The sequence below is a fragment of the Trachemys scripta genome, chromosome 3 (genome assembly GCF_013100865.1).
Source record: "Trachemys scripta elegans isolate TJP31775 chromosome 3, CAS_Tse_1.0, whole genome shotgun sequence".
Taxonomy (NCBI): Eukaryota; Metazoa; Chordata; order Testudines; family Emydidae; genus Trachemys; species Trachemys scripta.
The window spans coordinates 102,189,410-102,214,582 of record NC_048300.1 but is presented as its reverse complement, the minus strand read 5'-3'; the positions used below and the strand labels follow the sequence as shown (position 1 = coordinate 102,214,582).

The 25,173-nt window shown below is 42.5% G+C and overlaps 1 protein-coding gene across 1 annotated transcript; it reads left to right on the top strand.

Moving 5' to 3' along the window:
• The first annotated feature begins 4,475 nt into the window (after positions 1-4,475).
• On the top strand, positions 4,476-24,911 carry TNFAIP3 (TNF alpha induced protein 3). Its single transcript, XM_034765562.1, has 9 exons — positions 4,476-4,804; positions 9,437-9,749; positions 14,796-14,986; positions 15,273-15,420; positions 15,607-15,777; positions 16,994-17,174; positions 18,686-19,608; positions 21,057-21,289; positions 22,680-24,911. The coding sequence occupies exons 2-9, from the start codon at positions 9,452-9,454 to the stop codon at positions 22,947-22,949; spliced, it is 2,415 nt and encodes an 804-aa protein (XP_034621453.1). The 5' UTR covers positions 4,476-4,804; positions 9,437-9,451; the 3' UTR covers positions 22,950-24,911.
• The last annotated feature ends 262 nt before the right edge of the window (positions 24,912-25,173 follow it).

Genomic DNA, 25,173 nt, shown 5'->3' with positions numbered 1-25,173 from the left:
CACACCTTTTCCAAGACTGTCTGGGGCATAAAAAGTCTCTCGACGGGCTGGCTAATGAGAAGGTTATTATAACCCAAATTTATTATTAATTATTATTATAATAATTATTTGTATACCATAGTTTCTAGGAGCTCTGGTCATAACATCATAGAAATGTAACGCTGGAAGGACCTTGAAAGGTCATCAAGTCCAGCCGCCTGCACTCAGGCAGGACCATATATATCAAGACCATCTCTGACAGGTGTTTGTCCAACCCGTTCTTAAAAACCTCCAATAATGGGGATTCCAAAACCTCCCTTGGAAACCTGTTCCAGAGCTTAACTACCCTTATAGTTAGAAAGTTTCTCCTAATATCTAACCTAAATCTCCCTTGCTGCAGATTAAGCCCATTCCTTCTTGTCCTACCTTCACTGGACATGGAGAACAATCAACTGCAGTCCTCTTTATAACAGCCCTGACCATATTTGAAGACTGTTATCGGGTCCCCCTTCAGTCTTCTTTTCTCAAGACTAAGCATGCCCAGTTTTTTTTAACCTTTCCTCATAGGTCAGGTTTTCTAAAGCTTTTATAATTTTTGTAGCTCTCCTCTGGATTCTCTCTAATTTGTCTACTTTCTTAAAGTGTGATAGCCATAACTGTACAAAATACTCCAGCTGAGGTCTCACCAGTACCAAGCAAAGCAGGACAATTACCACCCATGTCCTACGTATGACACTCTTGTAATACACCTCAGAATAACATTAACTTTTTCATAATTGCATCACATTGTTGACTCAGATTCCATGTTGTGATCCACTATAACTCCCAGATACTTTGCAGCAATACTACTGCCTAGCAAGTTAGTCCTCATTTTGTAGTTATACATTTGATTTTTCCATTCTAAGTGTAGTTCTTTGCACTTGTCTTTATTGAATTTCATCTTATTGATTTCAGACCAATTCTCCAATTTGTCAAGGTTGTTTTGAATTCTAATCCTGTCCTCCAAAGTGCTTCCCAGCTTGGTATCATCTGCAAATTTTATAAGCATACTCTCCACTCCTTTATTCAAGTCATTAGCGAAAGATTGGTTAGTACCAGACCCAGGACTGGCCCCTACAGGACCCCATTAGATATGTTCCCCCCCCAATTTGACAATGAATCATTGATAACTATTTGCTGAGTATGGTCTTTCAACCAGTTTTGCACCTGCCTTATAGTAATTTCATCTCAGTCAGCTGTACAGAAACAGAACAAAAAGATAGTCCCAAAAGAATTCCTGCTGTGCTGTTGGTTACTGCACCAGTCATTCTTTGTTAGGAAAAGACCTGTCCTATAAACACAATGCCTGTCCATAGCTATGTGCAGCTCACCTTTAAGCTAATCAAGGCTGAGAAGATTATTATACATGTTTAGATATAGTCATGGTTTGTAATAGCAATAATGACCTCTTGTCTTGACAGGTATTTCCTAATAGTCAGTGACTTCACTGTGAGCCCCCCACTCCCATTATTCACAACAGACAGGTAATACCTGACAGGGTCTAAATAATTTCCTTACTCATACCCATCTTCACTCTTCCTTCCCTCCAGGGCTAAAATCAAAGGGGAGCAGTGCCACTTGCTGCTGCTTCTTGCACATATCAGGTACATTAGATAAACCACACCTCTAGGTCTGCCCTGCTTACCAGGTAAATCACTTAGGACTAGATCCACAAAGGAATTTAAGTACCCAACTACCATTTAGGTGCCTAAATCCAAAATGTAGATTCCCCCAAAGCCCCGCTCATCTGCCTAACCCTGAAGGCATTTAAATTCTCTATGGTGCCTAAGTTTCTACTAGCAAAGATCTCTAGGTACCTAAATTTCTGCTGGTGGGCATGAGCCCAGTGAGCTTCTCAAATTAGGCATTCCCCTGCCTCTCTCATCTATGGGGCTTGCCTACCAGATTGGACCCTGCACAAACCACAGCTGAAGAAGGAGCCCCATTTTACCCTATTTCCCAGGAGTTAGAGCACGCACCCAGGATGTAGGAGATATAGACTCAAGTCCCTCTTCCAAAGCACACAGAGGGTGGACTTGAACCTGGGTTTCCTGCATTATGAGTGATTGAGCAAAGGACTTGGTTATAGCGGGAGGGGGCACCACCACTTCCTCAGTGTTTTCTGAGAAAGACTGTGTTGCATAACTCCAGGAGAGGGTTCGTGGCTGTGAATCCCAAATAGACGATGGCCCAGAGTTAGGCACCTACGTCTCTTTGTAGGGCAGGTTTTAAGCCCCATCCATTACACTGGCATTTCCTACTGGCTAGGTTAGGCAGCTCCCTGCTCATCTTGCTGGCTTTTCCTATTCTTAGGCGCCTAACTCTCTCCATGCCTTGTGTAGGGAGCCTGTGCAAATAACTCCAGGCTGCGGATTACACTAGGCAGCAGGGCACCTTAAAGGTGGAACTGCAGTGAAAAAAGTAAAAATAAATCAGTTAGTTTAATCTATATGGGGATTACCCTTTTCCCAAGCACAGTCCTGGCTCAGTGAACACGGGGCAGAGAGAAGGGGAGGGCATATGGATGCCTGAGTCCCACTTTCCACCTTACAAAAATCCATTTTTTCTGTGATAATATTCCAGATTTTGGGCCAGATACACCAAGATGCTGAGCAACCCCAGCTCCCAGAGAAGTCAATGGGGGGTGCTCAGTACCCTGGGAGGAGTTCAGCGCTTTGGGAGATCAGGCTCTTTATTACTACATGACATTCCATTGTGCGGGATTCTGTTACACGTGTGTGTACCTTTAGGTTGTCAACTTTCTCGGCAGGAACCTGTTGTTTGTTCTGTACAAATCACTTACACAAACAGCAATAATGGGTGGCTGCTTTGTTTATGGTATGTTAGAAGGTGGCACCAGTAGTCCTGCAGTCCTATGGTCAATTACAATGGAAAAATTCACATGCAAACCCAGATTAAGGCATATTAAAGCATTATAGGCCCATGCCTAAGGCCCCATCCCCTGGAGTCATGGGATTACATCAGAATCTAACCTTTCATTGAAACAACTACACCTCTACCCTGATATAATGCGACCCAATATAACACAAATTTGGATATAACGCGGTAAAGCAGTGCTCCTGGGGGGCGGGGCTGCACATTCCAGTGGATCAAAGCAAGTTCGATATAACGCGGTTTCACCTATAACACGGTAAGATTTTTTGGCTCCTGAGGACAGCGTTATATCGAGGTAGAGGTGCTTCTTGGCTCTTTGAGCTCTGGTCAAGTGTAGTTTCTATCAGGGTTACCAAGCAAAGCTTGAAAATGTGAATCAAGTATAACCAAAGTAGTGACGCTATTTGAATGTGCAGACAGTGTGAAACAATAGTTATGAATGGGGTGAAATGCCCATGCATCTTAATGGAGTGTCAACGCCACAACCTACTCTTCTGGGGGACCCTGCCAGCAGAGAGCTTTGTGTGGCAAGAGAAGAGTGCAGTGGTCCTGGCCCACCTAAGCAGATACATCCCAGCAGGGGAGTAAATACTGGGAACCTCCATCGCCATCTGTACCTGTCTTGCAGGTGAGAGGGAACCCACACTGATCATGAAAGGGGGGACAACTGTCATTCCTGGCAGGGGAGAGATGAGGGCCCCGTGTTGCTGCCCCCTGCCTTTCTGGAAGGGAAGAAAGCCCCCACTCCCCCATATCAGTGCCACTCTAAGTAAGAGGAAGAGTCACCAGTGCAAGGGCAGGGCCATGCGGGCAGAGCTACAGCGCCTAGGGCACCCGACTGCCATTATTCACCCCGGGGTAGTTAATGGTGCAAATAAGGCCTGAGTTAGAGGTACATTTGTATGGGTGTATCTGTGGGTTAGAGGTGTAACTTTGTACTAAGGTAGTTAAACCAGCACAAATGCAGTTATACCTGTATGAGGGTGCCTTCTTGAACTGGTGTAATCCCTATTAACACCATTACATACACACTGGGAAGGCTGAACCGCTTTAACTATACCCGTATAAACAGGGACAATTTCGGTGGGTAGACCAGAGGCTGGGACACTTTTCACCTACAGGGCACCTGACAAGCAATTAATGACTGCGTCATGTTTGTACTTAATTAGTCCTGTCATTAGTTATGCACGCGGCGGTGTGTGTGCGGGGTGCAGGACAAGCCACAGGTCATAGCCTGCCCCCGGGGGGTTGCCGGCAGGCAGCTGTGCTTTGCAGGGCGAGGGAGGGCTGAAGCCCGCTGGCCAATTAATCACCGCCCTGCTGCTGCGCGGGGAGGAAAAAAGGAATAATGCCCAAAAACTTACAGCCCCGGCGCCGAAATGCCCCGCGGTGACTCACACGGGGCAAGCCCCGCTGCGAGCGGCAAGGAATTTCTCCGGCTCAGACGTACTGGGATGGGGGGGCGGGGCCATGTGATCTGCCGCAGCGGCGCGGCGCGGTGCGGTGCCAGGGGCCGGACTGCTCGCGCAGCGCCACCTAGGGGCCTCTCTGCGGCAGCTGTTCAGCAGCGTGTCACATGTCGGAAAGTCCCTGGCGCTGGGGGTGGAAATCCCCACTCTGCTGGGGCTTTTTTCTCTGCTTAGTAAAATAGAAAGGAAAAAACAAGAGTCTTTACTCCAGTTTATAGCCAGCGCAGCAGCAGCAGCAGCAGGGAGGGGGCGGCTGAGGGAAGCCCAATCAGGCGCTGCTAAGGAGCCTGATTCTCTTGCAATCCCGTCTGGTCGGGCATTCATGGCTGCCAAGCTTGGCTCTGCCCTAACCTTGGTGCACTGGATTTGAGAAGGATTTTATCCGCCGCGCTGCGCGTTTGGAGGAGCCCTTCTGCAGAAAGGTACCAGGCTCTGTGCTGCTCTTTGCAACGGCTTTGCTTGCCGGCTCCGTGATGGCTGCTCCGGAGCACCGAGGGGCTTTGGGGGTGGCCCCGGAGCATGCCCTGGCGCGGATTTCTGGCTTGTTTCTGTGGGTGAGGGTGCAGTTCAGAGGGCCGTTTGGTGACTCTGGAGGGAAGACTCGCGCGGTGGCAGCAGGATGTCGCCCAGATCGAATAGAGCTGTGTTTTAATGCCTCCCCCCCCGACCCCCACCTCGGGAAGTTTGGTGTGTTCTTAACTTTAAAAACTTCGCTGGCCATTCCAGAACGTAAATACGAGGAGGAAGGGGGATTTGGAGAACAGACAGACGGAGGGGCAGGTATACGTGTAGTTATGCACTGACACACCGCTGTGGTGGTGTAAGTTACATAATTATTGATGACAGCTCACTTAAGTAGTTATGAAAGACCTATTGTTCTGATTGTTTTAAAAACTTGTATAACTATTTGGTGGGTTATGGGATACTAACGATGGATGGGGAGAAGTGGATTGGCTATTATCGTCTTGTCTACACTATCAGTTTTGTTCTAATTTCCCACCATTGTAACACCACTAGTGCAGTTCCACTGGTGGAGTGTTAGTGTAGACAGGTTGCCACTGTCATTTGGGCCTGCACTGGATAGAGTTCAACAACACAGTGGGTTGTCTACACTGTTGCTAGGTTGCAACAGTGAGAAATTTTGAAGAAAAACAACCTGCATGTATACATGTCAAATTATGCAGTACAGAGCTGGTCTGCAAACTCCGAGCCAGGGTCTGTTCTATTAAAACCTTATAGCAGAAGTATAATATATGTAAACATATGCTTAAACCTTCTATTTGTGTGTTGTTTTTTTTTAAAAAGCACCTCCTTGTTATTACTTAGTAGTTCTGGGTTTCTTTTAAAAATAAGAATCTGGCCTTATTTACAGAGTGCATTCATATATAATACTTTTCACTTACATAGCATGTTCTATCTGAGCCCCTAGAATGGAAGTTGCTAAACACTTACTAATTTGTATTGTACTTTATAAATATCAGTGAATCAAATTTCATATCACGCTCATGAGCTAGGTAGGAAACTGGCAAGACAGGATAACTGAACACTGTATAAATTAATAGGAATTTTGCATGGAAAGGCGAGCATAGTTGGTTGTTTACCTGTACCCAGTTCTGTAAAGTGTTCTTTCCTTATTCCACCACTTGCTGTAAAGCATACTATGATACTTTATGAAGATTAAAAACAGTTGATATATATCAGCAATGACAATTTTTGGTATTACTTTGGATAAAAACTAATAAAAAAATCAGTGTTACAGTAGTTAGCAATCAGAGATGTTACATTTTTTTTGGTTTATACACTCATTACCTAAAAGACTTATAATGAAGTTGTTGGCCAGCCCATTTTGTTTGGACCTGGTATCCCACATCCTGCCACCCAGTGGCCTAGGGAGGCCTTATTCTGTTTTCTCTGCTAGTATATTTCTGTTAGGTTTACAAATCCTGCTGATGCCTGAAAACCAACTTTTCACCTTGAAACAATGCCCCCTCAATCTGCTAGGTGAATTACACAACCACCCATTTGTTTCTTTCACAATCAGACCATCATAGTGCACCAACAAGCCAGATCCAGCTAGATGTTGATTGCCTTGTGTGAGATGTAAAATACCCTCACCTCCTATTCTTTTAAAATTGTTATTATTTATTAAACGTTGACAATGTGCCATGCACTGTACAAGGCCCACACAAAGACCATCCCTGCCCAGCTGAAGTCAATGAAATTTGAGGGTACTAAGTATCAGTCAAGATTACCCTAATAATACCCAGCTGTTATATACCACGTTTCATCAGTAGATCTCAAAGTGCTTTGGTTGGTAGCATTATCCTATCCCCATTTTACATATGGGGAAACTGAGGCACAGAGCAGTGATGTGACTGGCCCAAGGTCACTCATCAGGCCCAGGGTAGAGACAGGCATACAACGTAGATCTTCTGAGTCCCATCCAATGCTCTGTGTACAGTTACATAAATATGAAAAGTATTATTGAATACAAAGACTGATTTTTAAATAATTTTCGTTGCTTTATTTCACAGAGTTCTTACAAATGACTTAGATCAGATTTTTTTATTTGTTTTTTAACACCTGAAGAATTTTCTGTGCTTTGGTTTCTTTGTCTTATCTGGGTGTAAACTGCTTTTTGTTTTGTTTTTTAAATTGTACTATTTTAAGCATTATCTTTTTTTTTAAAGAATCGTTCTTTTTAAATTGACATCTAATAATCATAACTGGCACAGACAGCAGTTTTCACATGTAGTGGGAGGTGGGGGGGAATGCACTTAGAATAAAGGGGAGGTGGAAATCTAGTTCTGAATAATCCATAGATTTAATGTACCTTCTTTAGTGATAAACAAATTTCATGTTCCATTGTTTCTTAATATTGGAAAGATCCATTTCCAGGGCCCAAGCTTGCAACACATAATCAGGTGAGGAGTTCTTATTCATGCAAAAAATTCTATTGACTCAATGAGTCTTTTGCGTATGTAAGGGTTTGATGGATCAGGGATTGGAAGCTGCTGAAGAGGGTAAAGAAAAGTACAGCTGGGATTACAGTATATAATTGATGACATTTTTATATTTTGTTTATATTGTCTCATTCCATTCTTAACTTTAAAAATTAGTATGATGTGGAAAATAGGTGCAGTTCCACTGATGCTCAGGACTGGGGGAAATGGACAAGATAGGAAATGAGTTAGTTAACATATATACCTTATAAAAACATCCAGTAGTGTGTATGTTTTTAATACGCAGTCTTTGCTTATAAAAGGTGCCTTCTTTGCATGTTCCAAGACATAATGGCCCTGACAAATGGCCGAATCTCCCACCCCCATTTGTATGAGCAGAGGAGATCCTGTGTGGACAGAATTCCCGCGGGTTGAGCAGAAATGGGGTATACAGCTTTTTCAGCATCAGACACCCCACCACTTCCACCCAGGAGTCCATAGAAGCTCTTATAAGTGTGCCCACCGAGGACTTCCGTCAGAGATTCTTGGTAGGGGATGTACAAAGCAGCTCTGGGCAGAGCAGTTTGGGGCAATAATAACTGCTAGGCAGTTCCCTTCTTAGCTATTGACGAGCTGCAGGGGGACTATCTCAGTGGCAGCTACCAGATACAGGCAGATGTAGAGGGAGGCCAATATATGTAGCTATGTGGAGAAGCAGTCTTCCATGCAGGGTATCTTTGCCTCTTCAGATAGGGGGTTCCCTTCCTGGTGTATCTGTGAGACCGTAATACCTTTCCCCCTGCTTGCTCTGTGCCCCTCCAGGTTCTTATCACTAGAGAGGAGAATTTCCTGACGGGTGAAGTTTGGTTTTCATTTGCCATTGGCCCCTCTCTGTTTGGCCCAAAATTAGAAATCACAGTATAGGTGTCATATTCTTTTAGGACATTTGATGAGAAAAGACTTGCTGAGTTCTCAAATGCTAGAACATTTAAGGTTTATATGTATTTACTTTCCTAGAAAAAGGTTAATTTTAAAACATTGAATGGGGGTGAGCACTGAGCGAACCAGTGAAAGTACATGCATGTGGATGTACTCTGTGTTCACACTTGGCTCTAGCCTGATACTGTGAAAAGACCTGATTTGCCTAGAATAAGCGTGAGACGTCGGGTCCCCAGTGGAATGCCATTCATATCTATGGGTTTATGTTCTCCTCGCCTTATCCAATGTGATGAGGAAAAGGGCAAACGGCGGTGAGCATTACTTGCCCCACAATGGAAAAAATATTGGGTTTTTTTGAGCAAAGTGGAAATGCTTCTTCAGCTCTGTTGATTTACCATTGAGTAATAATGGGCCTCTAATTCCGTACCTCCCCACACACACACGCATGTGCCTCTGCAATAATTCTAGCATTAACATAACCTAAGGAATGTTCCTCTTATGTAGGTGTCTTATTCAATACCAGGTGCCTGCCTTGTTAGAAATGTTTCATTTGCTACTTGGTTAGTTTTAAACATCATATGAAGTTATAAGCCTGGGCTGGGTGCTAACATTACTATTCTAGATGTCTGGGCACTTTTTAGTATTGCACTGTGCATCACATTGCTTTATGCATGCTCTGCTACTCATGTGGAAATCTGAAGTGGTCAGAATCTGTTTTCTCTGGCATGTGGTTAAGTTGAAAGCTTAAAGTATGCTTAAAGTTCAGCAGGTTCACTGGAGATTACCCTGCTCCATTGTTAATTAGACAAAGCTCTTGTAATTTCCCCTCCTTTTGATCTCCCCTCCTCTTCACCCCACTTCCATTTAAACTTCTCCTTTTAAAAGTGCTGTAATTTCATTATGAATATATTCTTTTTTTTATTTATTAAAGAGAAGACAGAGTAAAGAGATTGTGATTAGTAGTTGAGGATCTATAACCGAGTAATGCTAGGAGATTCTTGGGTATGGATTTCATATTATAGTGCTCACCGTGGACTGTGTGCTTTACAGACAGAGTTGCAAACAAGATCTCTTCCTAAAGAATTTGCCGTCTAAATCTCGATACTAGCAAGAGTCCTGTGATGTACATTAAGTGAGACTAAAAGAATTGTCTTTTTTTCTTTTTTCCTTCAGGTTTCTTCTGGGAAAATGGCTTGCCAACAAGTTCTTCCCCAAGCTTTGTATCTGAGCAATATGCTGAAAGCCGTGAAGATTAGGGAGAGAATTCCTGAAGACCTTGTCATACCCACCAATGGAATAATTCATCACTTTAAAACGATGTACAGATACACAGTAGAAATGTTCAGAATGTGCCAGTTTTGTCCTCCGTTTCGGGAGATCCTTCAGAAAGCTTTAATTGACCGATCCACCCAGAGTTCGCTGGAACATCAGAGGAAGCTGAACTGGTGCAGGGAAGTTAGGAAACTTGTGCCATTAAAGACTAATGGTAAGTTATGTGTGTGTCACTCCACTAGTATTAAGACAGGGTCATAAGGATGTAGCACATTGTGTTAATAGGCTTGTAGTTTGCATTGCTAAGATAAAAACATAGTTGCTTTATTAAAATAAACATGTCTGTTTTTATTTTAGTAACACAAATTAAAATCCTATTAACACAATATGCCAAACTTATTCTTAATCTCTTAAGGATGCACAGTGTACGTCACTGGTATATCAACAGGTTGAAAGTTTCATGGATGTTTAATAATACCATAAATCTTTGGTATGGTAGAGTGATATGTCCTTATCGATGAGGACCTCAACTCTTACAATGCTGGCATTTTCCATGATGCCTTCTAAGGACCTGATTCTGAAATAGTAGTTAGTATAGTATTATGACCCCTCATCATTGTTGTTTGCAGGCTGAACTCAGTTGCTAATGATTTTTTGGTATAACTCTAAGTACTGTATCAGTTGGAGTGTCTTAGATTTCCAGCCTTTAGCTCTCTGGCTGTGGAGTCAGCCCCTGATTAAGCTAACTAATGCTGAATTGCATTATGGGATAAGAGGGCTTTCTTTTTCCCCCCACTTCTTATGCATAGCTCCTATTTTCATTAATGACAGATACATACATGTATCAAAGGTGCATAATTTCCCTTGATTTTAAATGAGAGTTAAAGAAAAGTAGCACGTGGTGCTGCTTTTAATATATTTTTATATTATTTCAGGGCCTTAGGGATGATTTGGGAGAGGTGTTTCATAAATGTGTGTCTTATAATATCCCCTAAAGAAAACAGGGCAAATATAGTAGATCATGGGGCTAGAGTCCAAAGATTTTGTGAGCAAGAGACTTGTATTTAAATTAATTAGTGGTAAGTTCTAATGGATATGAGAGTGTGAGCTGTGAAATATTGCGTGTTCCTCAATCATTTCTTTTCATATGGACATACATGCACACTACCCAGTCCTGCTAGTTCATATTTCTTTCTCAAAATCTACAGTGTCCTATTACTGCTACTCTTCCTACGTATGATTAAATTTTACAAAGACTAATACAAATTTAATCATGAACATAGAAGCATCATCTAGTGGTAACTAACATGACAACTAAGAAAACAATATAGGTCTGTAACAGAAACCCCAATGCCACAATGAACCCCACATAGATTGTCCACTGTACTTGCACAGAGTTCCACTGACTTCTGTGAACCTCTGCATGGGGTCCGTGCATGTGGAGCTCATCGCAGGACTAAGGCCACATTTAGCACTTGTTGCAGCATTTTGCAAACACTAAATAAGTAATCTTGTCACAAGTGTTGTATCACACAATCTATTTTATGCAGTATAATTGTAGCCATGCTGGTTCCAGAATATTAGAGAGGCAAGGGGGTCCAATAAAAGATATTACCTCACCCACAATATATTTCAGTCAAACAGATTTACTAAGAAAATGTATAATCTAGTGGATTGCTCCCTGAAATGAATAGAAACATTTTAGGCCCAATTCTGCTATTAAAATAACAAGAAGCTGCACAGCACCCACTGAATACATTTTACTGGCTTGGATCAGGAGTGGAGGACATTATTTGAAATGGAAATAATGCAATGGTTTCAGGATGTGACTTATATACCACCTGTACATATGTGTACTAGAGGCATTTCTGGAATGTTAAAACTGCCCCTTTTTTAAATTGCATTGAGTTCAGTCCACTGCTCCCAGGTCAGGAGGGGCTGTTGGTACTGCAAGGGATTGGGTAAGAAGAAATGCATCTCGTTACCTTCTGTGGTTTATGCAAAATCACCACCACACAACGCCTGTTCAGGACAAAGAAGATAAACAGTGTGGGTTGGAGGGAAGGATGCTTCAGAGTAGGAGTAGGGCTTGCAGGAACCTCTTAATTTCCCTGGAAACAATGTTAAGTCTTAATGAATGGAACAAGTTTTTCACATAGCATAATTTTTTTTTTAAGGGAGCTGGTTTACTTAACCTTTAGAAGTGTACAGAGTGAATATGACAGTTCTTTTAGTCAAAGACAGATTTGCTATTTAGAACTCCTTACAGCTGCAGTTTTTTGAAAGCCAAGGAAACAAATGCTTCTTCTAGGATTTTGGTAACGTTAACTTTACCTAATATGTACAAAAGAGTATATATCTGGGTGATTCACCATGTATGCTCTGAGGATATGAGAATGGAGTAAATGAGGAAGGGAGTAGGAGGTATAAAAATTGAAACCATGTTTTAAAAAAAAATTCCAGTGTCTATTGGCTGTAGAGATTTCACTTGTATAATGATTAGGCAGTCATTCCAGCTCACCCTAACCACACCCACTTGGAAAGTCCAGTATGTACTTCATAGTTCAAATGTGAATACATCAGAACAAGAAGTACAATAGCTATTGCTCAATTGCTAGTCAAATAACTTAACCCTGGGGAATTCCAAGTGTTGCATAGGGAATTTTGTACTGGTGGTTCTCAATAAAGAACTGAAAGTAAGTGCTAAAATAAAATAAAAAAATCTTATCTTTGCTCTCGATTTTGCAAAGGGAAAATTTTAACAGGATGTATTAATTGTCTTACTTTTATGTCAAATTTCTTCTAGTTCAGGCAGAAGACTTTTCTGTTAATATTGTGTATTTTTCCCCTGATTGAGCCCAAAATGTGTGGTCTCATTTTAAAAGAGATTTTGCAAGAGGAGGTTAGGAAATCAGAAAATGAATTTCACCCTATTCAGAAGGTCTGAAATTTATGCAGCAAGTCTGTAACCAATTACAAGTTTACAAAGGATTCATAGGTTTCAGAATAGCAGCCATGTTAGTCTGTATCCTCAAAAAGAACAGGAGTACTTGTGGCACCTTAGAGACTAACAAATTTATTAAAGCATAAGCTGTCGTGGGCTACAACCCACTTCTTGCATCCAAAGAAGTGGGTTGTAGCCCATGAAAGCTTATGCTCTAATAAATTTGTTAGTCTCTAAGGTGCCACAAGTACTCCTGTTCTTTTTAAAGGATTCATAGAATGCTCAAGATCTTGTGCGGGAATTGTGCATGGCTTTGATTTGATTAGGCCTTTGGAGAACAGCAGTCATGAGAATGGGAAGGGGTTTAACGCTCCTAATGTATTTAACAAACTGATACATTGGAAAATAATCTGAAATAATTTCGTGTTGATATCTTCAGGATTTTTTTTTTTTTAAATACCACAAATACAAATTCTTGGTGCTTTGTTAATTTCCTTGTACTACAACATTGCAAGGAGGCTAATGTGTCATCGTGTCCTTAGATGACTTAAGGACCTTTGTAGTGAACAGTAAATCCCAGGCTTGAATCCAAGTGGTGTCCAAGAATATTTTCTTTGTGTCTTCCTTTCAGGATACCCTTGGGGAGGAAGAAGGGGCATGTGGTTAAAAGCCCAGGATTGGGGGAGGGGTTAAAAACGGGTTTTATTCCCAGCTCTTAACATACTTTCTTGTGTTTACCTTGGGCAAGTCACTTAACTGCCCAGAGCAGGGGTGGGCAAACATTTTGGCCTGAGGGCCACATCTGGGTATGGAAATTGTATGGTGGGCCATGAATGCTCATGAAATTAACAATTCAGAGATATTCAAACAAACTTTATTTACTTCGTTGTGATGGTATATTTATAATTGTATCACAATAATTAAACCAAACTTGCCTCCTTTCCACGCCCTCTTTAATTAATGTGAACAATGCAGCTGGCACTCCCTGGCCAACTACTCTTTGTTTTATCCTCAACAATGGAAAATTAACACTACTAAACAGCAGAGCACCTAAGCTAACAAGTAGCAGGCACGTGGGCTTGCACGTTCCAGGCTCTGATGGTACATTTGGGTTGTGCAGCCGCAGTAACATGTGTGCCCTCATGCAGGTCCCACCTGAACACGTGGGAGCGTTGGGCAGGCAGAGCAGGGCAAGGTCCCAACCCCGCTCCCGGGGGGCGGATTAAAAGGTCTGAGGGGCCGGATGCAGCTCACAGGCCCTAGTTTTCCCACCCCTGACCCAGAGCCTCAGCTTCTCCTTCTGAAAAATGGGATAATACTTTCCTGCCTCTCCGTGGAGTTGAGGCTTCAGTCAATAATGTTTGTAAGGTATTTTGAGATCCTTAAATGGAAGGGGCTATGTGTAAATAAAGACCAAATTATTATTTTATTTATTTATCATTTTTATTCTGTCTTTCAAAAAGAAACCAGTCTCTGACATTTTTCACCAACCTGACATTGAACAATACACTTCAGTATTAGAGTGAGAGGTGCCCTAGAAAAGCAGCAGAGATTGTTTCATGTAGGTCACTTACAACTTTCTTTTTGCTTTTCCTCTTGACAGGACTCTTCTGTCATAAATATCAAAGCAAAATGCAGTGCAGTGTCATCCATTATAGTTGAGCCCTAGACTGGCCCTCCCGGCTAGGCAATATTACATTTTTGGCACATTCCCCAAATTTGGACCAGTGTGTTTTCAATCCCTGTCTTCTATGTTGCATCTTAAACAAGTGTAAATAGTGCTTGTGGAGCAGAGGAAATCCCTCTGTTTACTGGGTTTATTTAATATGTTCTCTTAAGCTTTGTAGTTTTGTTTAAATTTATGATTGATTTATCCTTTAAGAAAAATTTAATTATGTATGAGGTATTTGCAGATAACCCCAAAATTTAGCTCATGTTGCTTTATTGTAATTTTTCATCCTTTTGCCCATCAGTGTTAAATATAATGAGCTAGTTTACCCAAATTGGAGCAGGAAAGGTGGGATTTATACCTCCCTGCCACAGCCTGTCCCCCTGCATCCAGTGGAGAGTCAACTGAGGAGGGAACGGGTGGTAGTTTTTGGCATCCCCTCCGTCCCTCCCTCAGGGTTTTCCTAAAGAGAGGGGCTCTAATCTCCACCTTAGGAACCCCACTAGTGGAGGCTGTTGAGAGGAATTCAGGATCAGGTCTGAACTATATAATTTGGAATTTGTTCATTGTGCTTTATGGGCCAGTTGCTCCTTTTTCTACTTCTTAAGGAATTGTTTTTTTTAAATTAACCAATAACTTTTCCATAGGTGATGGTAATTGCCTCCTGCATGCTGCATCTCAGTACATGTGGGGTGTTCAAGATGTGGACCTGGTCCTGAGGAAAACACTGTTCTTCGCTCTGCAGGAAGTGGATACACGCAACTTTAAGCTTCGTTGGCAACTAGAGACTGTTAAATCGCAGGATTTTGTAGAAACAGGACTCCTCTATAACACCAGGGTAAATTAACTTGACTGCATAATGCTATGACATTGGGGTAACCTAACTGGAGTGTGAAGACTTGGTTAGGTTTGCTCGGGTGGGACTATAGGCTGAGAAACAATTATGACAACAATCCTAAGAAAATAAAAAGGATTGTATGTAGATAGCTTGAGTAACTTCTTCTTTGGAAGAAAAGGAAAAAGATAAATATCTTGGGGACAGGTTTTGACGTGCTGTGCTGCAACCAGTTCTTGATCTACATGTCTGTGAGCTGGTGCTAACGAATATTTAATTATTTCCTCAGAACTGGGAAGAGGAATGGGAGAACCTCATCAGTATGACATCCCCAGAAACATCAGTGGCCCGAAGTGGGCTTCAGTACAATGCACTGGAAGAAATCCATATATTTGTCCTTGTTAACATCCTCAGAAGGCCGATCATAGTTCTTGCAGGTGAGTCCTCCATGCCAGTTGCCTTTGATGATCTAATGTTAAGGACGGTATCATTAAGTGCAAAATATATATGTCTTTGTAAATGTTCTGTTGCAGTGTTTTAAAACCCTAGAACTAAGACATTACACTTGTCATAGTTGAAAGGAATTTGACCTTACTAATATTCAGTATTTTTTCCTTAAATAGATAAAATGCTGAGAAGCTTGGAGTCCGGTTCAAGCTTTGCCCCTCTGAACGTTGGTGGAATTTACTTGCCTCTCCACTGGCCAGCTGAAGAATGCTATAGATATCCTATTGTCCTGGGCTATGACAGAATGCATTTCACACCACTGGTCACTCTGAAGGACAGCGGGCCAGGTTGGTTGTATTTAAACTATCTACTTGGGCTGTATGTAGGATTTGTATGATTTTTGGTATTTGTGTATTTGCTTCCCCCCCCCCCTCCTTTATTGACAGTAAAACATTTAAAATATTGTCTGATCAAGTGTTACCTTTAAAATGAACACAACAAACGTAAATGAGATATTCCTATTTAAATGTTCGACAGAGTCTTCAAAATATAAATAGTTTACATGATATATAGACCTGCTAGGGCAATGGTCCCTAAACTGTGGGGTATGCCTCCTGGAGGGGGTGCAGAGGAACATTTTTGGGGAGCACACAGGGGCCTGGGGCAGCCAGTGTGGGGGGGCGGGGAGGGAGCACTGCTCTGCCTCCAGCCCCGCACCCAGCCACGGCCCTGGCTTCGGTTCCCAGCCTCAATGCTGGGCTGACCCTGGCCCTGCTCCCGGATGCATCTCCTGCTCCTGCCTTTCTGCCCTGGCCCTGCTCACAGCCATGGCTCCCACTCCCAGCTGCAGCTCCTGGCCTTGGTCACAGCCCCAGCAGCAGCTCCAGGCACAGGCTCAGCCCCTGGCCCCGCTCCCAGTCCCGACTCCCAGGAGGGGGGCACAGACAGATTACATTACAGATAAGGGGAGGGGACCACTGTGCTAGGGCTTCCAGAGAGGAATCAAAGGTTGCATCATATGGAGCCAAAGTACCTATTGCTACTAAAGCACCATTTAGTGGATGGCTAACTATAGATGGGTTCAATCTATAGCATTGCCTTTGCTGCAGAGTATTGAAATTTATTGCAATGCACTGACTTTAATTGTGTGCCCTGCAGCAGAGGAAGCACTTTTTAGGGCCCATCTACATCATGTGGTTGGGGTTAGTGACATCTGTGTCCATGTGTTTTTTGTTTATCCTGTTGTGGATGGGACAATACATTTCTAGATCCATACTGGGAAAATTGTCCTGTAATAAGGTTCAAGAAACTAAACCTACTGTCCTCTCCACGTTAAGTATAAAAAAATGTATTAGGACATTGAAACACCAAATGGTTCTCAGCATGCCCCAGTGAGCATCTTCACTCCATCTGACTGTTTGGGAACACAGATGTAATCATGCATGCTCCTTACAGGCACTATTGCTGAATTTCAGAGTAGACAAAATGAGGGGATGATATTTTGCTTATCATATTTCACGGTTATTCCCATTTGGTAAAACTCACCCGTTTTGTTTCACACAGAAATCCGGGCTGTCCCACTGGTCAGCAGTGAACGAGGCAGGTTTGAAGACTTGAAGGTGCACTTTCTGACAGACACTGAGGAGATGGGAAAGGAGAAGCTACTGAAAGAATACCTGATGTTGATAGAGATTCCAGTGCAAGGCTGGGACCATGGTACAACTCATTTAATTTATGCTGCAAAGTGAGTGGTGGTCTTCTCTTCCTACAGCTTTATAGTTGTTGCTGATAAAAGTCTTATAGGATAATGTATTCAATCTTTTATTTCTTTCTCAGCAACATGCATATTTATATACACCATTATGAAATCATGTCCCAATTAATAATAATAATAATAATTAATAATGTACCTTTTGTGGCATAAGACTCTAGCTTGAAGCAGGCTCAAATTTAAATTCTGAAATTTCCAGTTTTCAGTTTCAGAAGGTAGTTAATAAATTTAGTCCTGTTGTCAGCCAGGTAGCTAAAGGGGTGTGACTGAAAATGAGAAAACTCAGAAATAATAATTAAACTCTCACATTCTTATTTAAACAGCTTTTGGGCAAATTGTGCCTTGAAACACATTCATTACATTGGGGAAAGTGTGCAGCTGTTGTGACCAAGTGCATGTGGCTTCCGGCATTCTGCTTGTGCAGTGCAGCTGCAGGCAGGACACTGGGGGGGGGTGTAGTGTGGAGGAGCAGGAGACTGACTCCATGCCCACCCTCTTATGCTTAGTATATGCCCCTTTGGGTGTAGAGGGCTTTTGGCTGTGCTAACCTCCTCCTTGCTCTGAAGGCACACTAACAGCAACATTCTGCCCAGTTCCTGAACAGATGCATAAGGGAGAGACTCCCTGCAACCTCCCTTTCACTCCTGTCCCCTTGTGGAGGAAGAGCTCTTTCTGCTCCTGAAAGGTTCTGGATTGACAGCCTTGAAAATTAAAATCCCCCACCCAGATGCAGCATGGGCAGTAGTAAGACCACTTCCCTAGTTTTGCTGGGCTTGTGTCCCAACCCTGTACTGAATGGATCACTTCTTCACATTTGCTCAGTTGTGGTCTCTAACATAATTGCAGTGTGGTTTTTTTTTTGTTTTGTTTTTTTTGTGATGTGGACATTAGACAAATAGGAACTTCTCTGAGCCACCATCTGCTCATTTCACTTAAGCAGAATTTCCAGTTTTAGATATCAAAGCAAAAATGGGAGTAGGTGTTTATAAAATATATACCAACATCTTTAGAAATGGAAATTGTTTGCAAAGTGGGCTGGTGGGGCCTACAAAACTCCCAGTTTACTCTGAGCTGAGCCCTGGAGTGCTGGACTTCAGTGGCAGCTAAGAGTTTGGAGTTTTTTAACATCAATTTACTCCATCACAAATTAGCTGTAATGTGCCTACTACTAAATGCTGAAAACCACATTGGCCAGCATTCTAAGAATACTATCAACTAGGATTGTATCAGACCGCTTATTTAGAGGTGAAAGGCTCCATTTAACTTTACTAGATACCTAACTTTCAAAATAGGTCACTCTAAGCTACAATTTACCATCATATATTTTTAATTCAGCAATATGGATATGTAATAATTATCTCTTTACCTCCTTAAATTTACATTTCCTCATCCAATGTTGCTTGTATTCAATACCATGCCCACTCCTTGTCCCTTTCAGACACTGATATACATGTTGATTGTTTGTTTTCTTATTTGGCCTTCAGGTTAGATGAAGGCAACTTACCCAAAGAGATAAATCTGGTGGAAGATTACTTTCAACTGGTACAGCATGAGTACAAGAAATGGCAAAAGAACAATACGCTTATTACGAGGGAGCCCTACACCGGGAATATACTGGAACTGTCCTTACCCCAGTTGTCTCTTGTAGAGGTGAAATGTGAAACTCCCAATTGCCCCTTCTTTATGTCTGTGAACACCCAGCCCTATTGTCATGAGTGCTTTGAGCGGAGGCAACAGGGAAATAAACCAAGGAGACCGAGCGCCAAAACAGCATCTGAAAAGTCACGGACGACTGGAGCAGGCCCATCTAGGGTTGAGTTTTGTGAGCCCGGGGGAGGGCTATCTGAAGAGCCAGTGACAGGGCCTCATTCTGCACCTCCAACAGCTCCAAGCCTTTTTCTGTATAGTGAAACCACCGCTATGAAATGCAGGACTCCAGATTGCCCTTTTACGTTAAATGTGCAACACAATGGACTCTGTGAACGCTGCTACAATTCCAGACAGCTCAGTCCCTCTAACAACTTGGACAACCTGCGACATTTAAACAGTGTGACATGTAAAATCTGCCTTCAGGACACGAACAGGACCTTTAATGGCATCTGCACCTCTTGTCTCAAAAGGACTACAGAGCCGTCAATTGCCAATCCTGTCTTCGTGCCTTCATTCCATCGGCGATCTCACTCCGACCCTTCACAGCTATCCCAGAGCTTCCTCCAGCATTCTTGTCATGCAGCACCCAGCAACGAGCTGGAGGAGCCGTCTTCTTCAGAAATGCTTCAGGTTCCTCACAATTCGTTGGAAAGGAATGGAAGTAGCCAGTGCAGAAAACCTGGCTGCACGTTTTTTGGGACTCCTCAGAATGAAGGGTTTTGCACTCTATGCTTCTTTGAGTACAAGGAAAACAATGGTAAGTGAAGCTAGTTTTAGTTCCCTAACACCTTGGCTTCAGGTCATTGTCTCTGAAGATACAGCATGTTTTTGTGTGGGAGATGGGGTGTTGGAAGGAGGTGGTGCTAATACAAAAATAAAAAGGATGGGCCAACCGTAGTATAGAGCAGGCATTATGTGATGAGAATATATCCTTGACACTTATTTTTGTGTAAACCATGGTACAAGATAAGGGTGGGATTTTCAAAAGCACTTAGGATTGGCCCAGTTCGGCTCCCACTGAAGTCTATGGTAAAATTCCCATTGACTACTGTGGAAGGAGAGGTGGACCAGCACTGAGTGCTATTGAAAATCTCACCCCCTAAACCACTTTTCAGTTGTGTTTTGGTGTGAATTGTCTATAATTAAAGTGCTTTAATGTCAGAGTGATTAGGAGTTGTAGGAATCAGTCAAATACCACTTCATTGTCACTGCCTAAAGTCAGGTTTCGTTAGTAATGCAAGGGCCACATTCATCCTTGATGTAGCTATTGACGTTACCTGTGCAAGTTAAGTAAGAAAGTCTCTGTAAGAAATGTGGTTATATTAGAAGATCAGCAGTCACTTTAGTAGTGGTCATGTTTGGGAAGTTACATTATTCAAATGTACCTCTTCTAACCATTTTTTTTATTAGTGCTGTGTTTTATGTGAAGTCAGGCCCTCATATGGGCAATATTCTGTAGCTAAATCAAAGGATACAGTCCTTACCCTGTTACTACTCTTCTCTAAAATGAGCAAAGAACTCTCAGGGGTAGTACCTGAGAGATGAATGTAGGAGGGGAAATAATGCATCTGTCTTGCAGAATAGCTCACTGGTGACACTAGTGGACTATAGTCTGAAACTTTTTCACATACCTTCAAGTTATGGAAGCTCCCTGGTAAATCATGTGGTAGCAGTTGTGTGCTAGTAGTTTATTTTCAGAGGTCATTCACAACATAATTTTTTCCTGTTATTGTGGAATACATCATACACAATCTGTATATGTAGGCTTTTTAATAAACCAGTGAAATGTAACCCATTCATTGCTGGTCCTTTGCGCTACCATTTCTATTTAACATTCCACTGAAATTGAGGGGGAACATTGGGATCCTGGATCCATTGAAGTCAACAGCAAAATTTCCCTTGACTTCAGTGAGGTCAGGTTTATGCTCCTGGTCCTTTTAGCAACTGTGATCTAACTTAAACGTACAGAAGGAGGCAAACTTTGAATTGCTTCAACAACTTTTGATTTAAAAATAAGATTAGTAGCCACCATTATTTATATATCTTAAAAAAAGGTGAATCTGTTCTGAATATTTGGGGTGGCCTCATACCTACTTGAGGCTAGATGACTTGTTTTGGAGACCAAAGAATTCTGTGTTTCCTTTTTTGTCTTCAAAAGTGTTGTGCTCATTCAAATAACCTCTCTCTCCTTGCTTTGTATGGTAGGAAGTGCCTCACTACTTCATCAGAGAAGGTCTCAAAGGAATTCTTCTGCTTCTGGTCAGCCTGGGACCTCTGCTGCCACATTCCATAACACCATTTCCTGCCTGGGGCGAGAATGTGGCACCCTGGGCAGCAGTATGCTTGATGGGTATTGTCAGAAATGTTTTATTGAAGCACAGACTCAGCGATTCCGTGAAGCCATAAGGACTGAACAGCAGCTAGTGGGACAATCTGAAGTAAGTGAACATATGGGAATCTTCCCCCAGTGTTGAACCCTGTACCCTTCAACCTAATATATCTTAGTGAACAGTTTCAACTGTAGAATAGAAAATCCCCATGTTACTGCACCTCCACTTTCTGAAAAGGAAAATTTTGAGTAAGGCTGGGTCTACACTACCCGCCTGAATAGGCGTGTAGAAATCAACCTCTCGGGGATCGATTTATGGGACGCGACAATCGATCCCCGAATCGACGTTCTTACTCCACCAGCAGAGGTGGGAGTAAGCGCCGTCGATGGGAAGCCGCAGAGGTCGATTTTGCCGCTGTCCCTACAGCGGGGTAAGTCGGCTGCAATACGTCGAATTCAGCTACGCTATTCGTGTAGCTGAATTTGCGTATCTTAAATGGACACCTCCCCCCCATAGTGAAGATGTAGCCTCAGTCACTATTCTGCCTTCCAGAACTGAGCACCAGGGAGGTGTATAAGTCTTTCCCATGTTACATCTACAGCAGACACTGTGGTGATGAACACCACAAAATATCTTGCAAGAGCTTTTGTCCCATTAGCATGAAAAGCCTTGGAGCAGTCCTAGAAGAACAGTATCAGTGGCTACAGATTTTTCTTTCAGAGTGATAGCCGTGTTAGTCTGTATCAGCAAAAAAACCAAGGAGTACTTGTGGCACCTTAGAGACTAACAAATTTACTCCTTTGAGATTTCATTTAAAAATAAAAATAAAAGAAGCAACACAGCCAAACCATTTCGCAGTTTCTAAAATCTAGTACAACACATCAAGTTTACTGTATATAGGAGTTAGCCTTGCTTCATGTTGATTCCAAGGTGGGGGAGAAGATTTTTCAACCATGTTCAGTGTTGCCCTAACTCTGCTCAGATTTAAGTATATGGGAGTTTTATCATCGAGTTCACTAGGAACAGATGGGCCAGTGCTGAGTGCTTTTGGAGATCTCCCCCTTCACCCCTTCTCCCCCTGTGAAACCACATCAGGCAAGTTAGTCAGCTTTAATAATGTCCAGCACCACCTTTTATTTAGTTAATTTGGAGGGGGGGGGCGGGGTGGAAGTGTTGAGTAGAGAGTTTTCAGGGAGGAAACTTTTTGTAATAAATGAAAGCCTTTTAAGATTCTGTCTGATAAATCCTGGCCCATAACAAACTTGGAGCTTTGTGTTCTACTGTATTCTGAGAAGAAGGAAGTCTCTACCTAGAAATTGAAAAGACTGGTGCTTTGGAAATCAGATTCTTGGAAAGGTCTTGTAAATAGTGCTGCAGCACTTCTTGCGGCCACTATATACTGAACAAACCTGAAGTGGCTAAATATCAAAACATAGCAGCGATTAAAAGCCACTTATGCTGCCAGCATTGCAACTGACAATTTTTTTAACCTTTACAGAGAACTGGGCAACACAGAGACTTACTGGTATCAACAATGGGGAGCCAAAAGCGAAAGTGTTCCACGGCTTCTTGTAGGAACAACTTAGCCTGCAGAAACGATGAGCTGTGTCAGGAGTGCCAGCGAGTTCAGTCTGGGAATCCTAGAGGGCCAGCTGCAGAAGAGCCTCCGAAACAGTGCTGCCGAGCCACTGGCTGTGATCATTATGGCAATAATAAGTGCAATGGCTACTGCAATGAATGCTACCAGTTCAAAGAGATGTATGGCTAGCGGAGAAGTGCCGGCAAAGAGCAAGGAAGCAACATCTGCTTCTACCTCGCTGAAATGGTGCTATGTCCAAAACACTTAAGAGGCCAGCCATGGCAAGGTCCATTTGAATGGTGTGACATATATATGGCTTTGGGGGGAAAATAAGCTGTCTGGTTTTGTACATATTTATGTCCATGGGTATGAATGAATATCCACTTAATACAAACACTGCATACATGGACCAATGAGAAGTCAGTCTGCTTTCTGCACAGAGGAATCTTGCAGGAATGATCTGCTATAATGTTGACTCCAAACTCCCTCTCCTCTCGGATTTCAAAATCCCTAGAGTGCGTACTGTGGCAGAATGAAGCATTTGAATACGGAGGACTTTGTAACTTTGCCTCTGCACTAATACCTCCCCTGCACCTTGTCAGAACTGACCATTCAGAGTGCAAGGACACTCAACCAATGTCTGAGATGCAGAGCTTCTTGAATTGGCCTACGTCAGTGTTTTGCTCAAGGTGAGGCTGGCCCTTCTTGAGAGGACTCCATTCTCGTCCAGGGGAGTCTGGTGCAAGCTGGGGGTGAGGATGTAGTTAAGAAACTTGCTTTTGCTTGGTTACCTTCGTCTAAGAGCTCTGCCTTGCATGCAGAGTGTTCTGGTTGGTTCTGCATTTGCTGAGCTCTGGGCAGAAAGAAGTCAGAAATGAAGGACAACTCGCTGCCTGCCCGGTCAACATGTTTAACCAATGTACCTCCCTTTCCAAAACACAAAAATAATAGGGACCCAACGAGAAAGCCCATGACCATTGGCTACAAATGCATTTATGTGAAGGGAGGTCTGAATACTCCCCTCCCCATCCCCTAGGGAAGGAAATGCCACCACAAGGTATGAGAAACAGCCGTAGGTTTTGATGCTGATGCCAAACTGACCCTGTCTGCTTTGGTGTAGGAGGAAGCACAGTAGCAGTCAGGGCTGTGCAAGCTGCTCTTTTCTTATTTTATTGCGCCTCCCCTTCCCCCCCCCACCCCCCGTTTTTCTGGCATCGAGGGCCCGATCCTGCAAGATGATGAGCGCCTCTTGTGCAGCGTTGGGAACTGTCACCTCCTGTTTTGGGAGTAAAGGGCACAACACATCTCAGGATTGGGCCCTGATTATCTCTGCAGTTGCTGGTCAGATATATTCTCAGATGTCTTCCAGGGTATCTGTTTGTTCAGCTGAAGGACTTTATTTTATTTTTGTAACACTTGGTTTTCTACAGCAGCAGGGTATCCTGGTCGTAATATATACGTACAGACATTCATGAGATCCAGCCCATGCCCTGAGAGACCAGTTCTGCCGCTTACTCTTTCATATGTTAGAGATTACTTTGTAACCAACCCCAAAATGTAAGGAAGGTTTTAAAAGTAAGCTCCATGGTACACAACAATGGCCACTTTTGTGGCTCCTGTAGCTGCTGTCCATGTCTAATGATTGCGAGTTTGTATCCCTCCTGGTTTTAGAATGAGGTTGGGATTTACATTTGCAGGAATGGTATGGCCTGGCTTTTGTTGCTGCTGTTTGAGGTTGGAATCAAAGGGAGCATTGCCATGGACTTCAATGGGGCCATGATTTCACTCCTGGAGTTCAGGCCTCCACTTCTCAAGCTACATTTTTCTTTAGCAAACTTGTCTGATTGCTGTACCAGAACTGCTCTTGTTTCCCTCTGCTTTTCATCCCACCCCATCCCTCGGTTTTTCAGCTTTTATTGCTGCTATTATTTTGGAGGAAGCAGCATGTACGACAGCTGCTCTGATCTACTTTTCAAATGGAATCGTTTGCTATTGTGTCGTTATTGAACTTTTTCTATATATATTTGTGAACTTGTACAATAAATGTGAAACTTAAGATATTTATATTATTCAAATAATGTAACTTGAAATTTGCACATTTTAGGAATTTTTTTAGTATAATAATTTACTCATTAACTTTGACTAAGTAAATGTATAATTGCAAAAAAAAAAATTCTCCAATATAAAGAAATAAATTATTGAAGGATTAACTTTTGATATTTTACATTCATGATTGGTGGGAGAAGAACATATAGTTAGGTGCACCGGCACTGATCCAGGAAAGCATCTCTATTCAGGACAGCCGTGCAGCATGTGCTTAAAGTTAAATTTGCCCTGAAGCGTAGTCCTGAACAAGACTTAAGAATGTACTTTCCTGAATTGGGACCATGTAGCCCAATCCTTTGAGGAGCAA

What these genes read in the sequence shown, in the direction of transcription:
- TNFAIP3 (XM_034765562.1), top strand. Translation starts at nt 9,452, where the DNA reads ATGGCTTGCCAACAAGTTCTTCCCCAAGCTTTGTATCTGAGCAATATG. An exon ending in TGTGCCATTAAAGACTAATG is followed by an intron (nt 9,750 to 14,795) that starts GTAAGTTATGTG and finishes ACTTTTCCATAG; the next exon opens with GTGATGGTAATTGCCTCCTG. An exon ending in GCCGATCATAGTTCTTGCAG is followed by an intron (nt 15,421 to 15,606) that starts GTGAGTCCTCCA and finishes TTCCTTAAATAG; the next exon opens with ATAAAATGCTGAGAAGCTTG.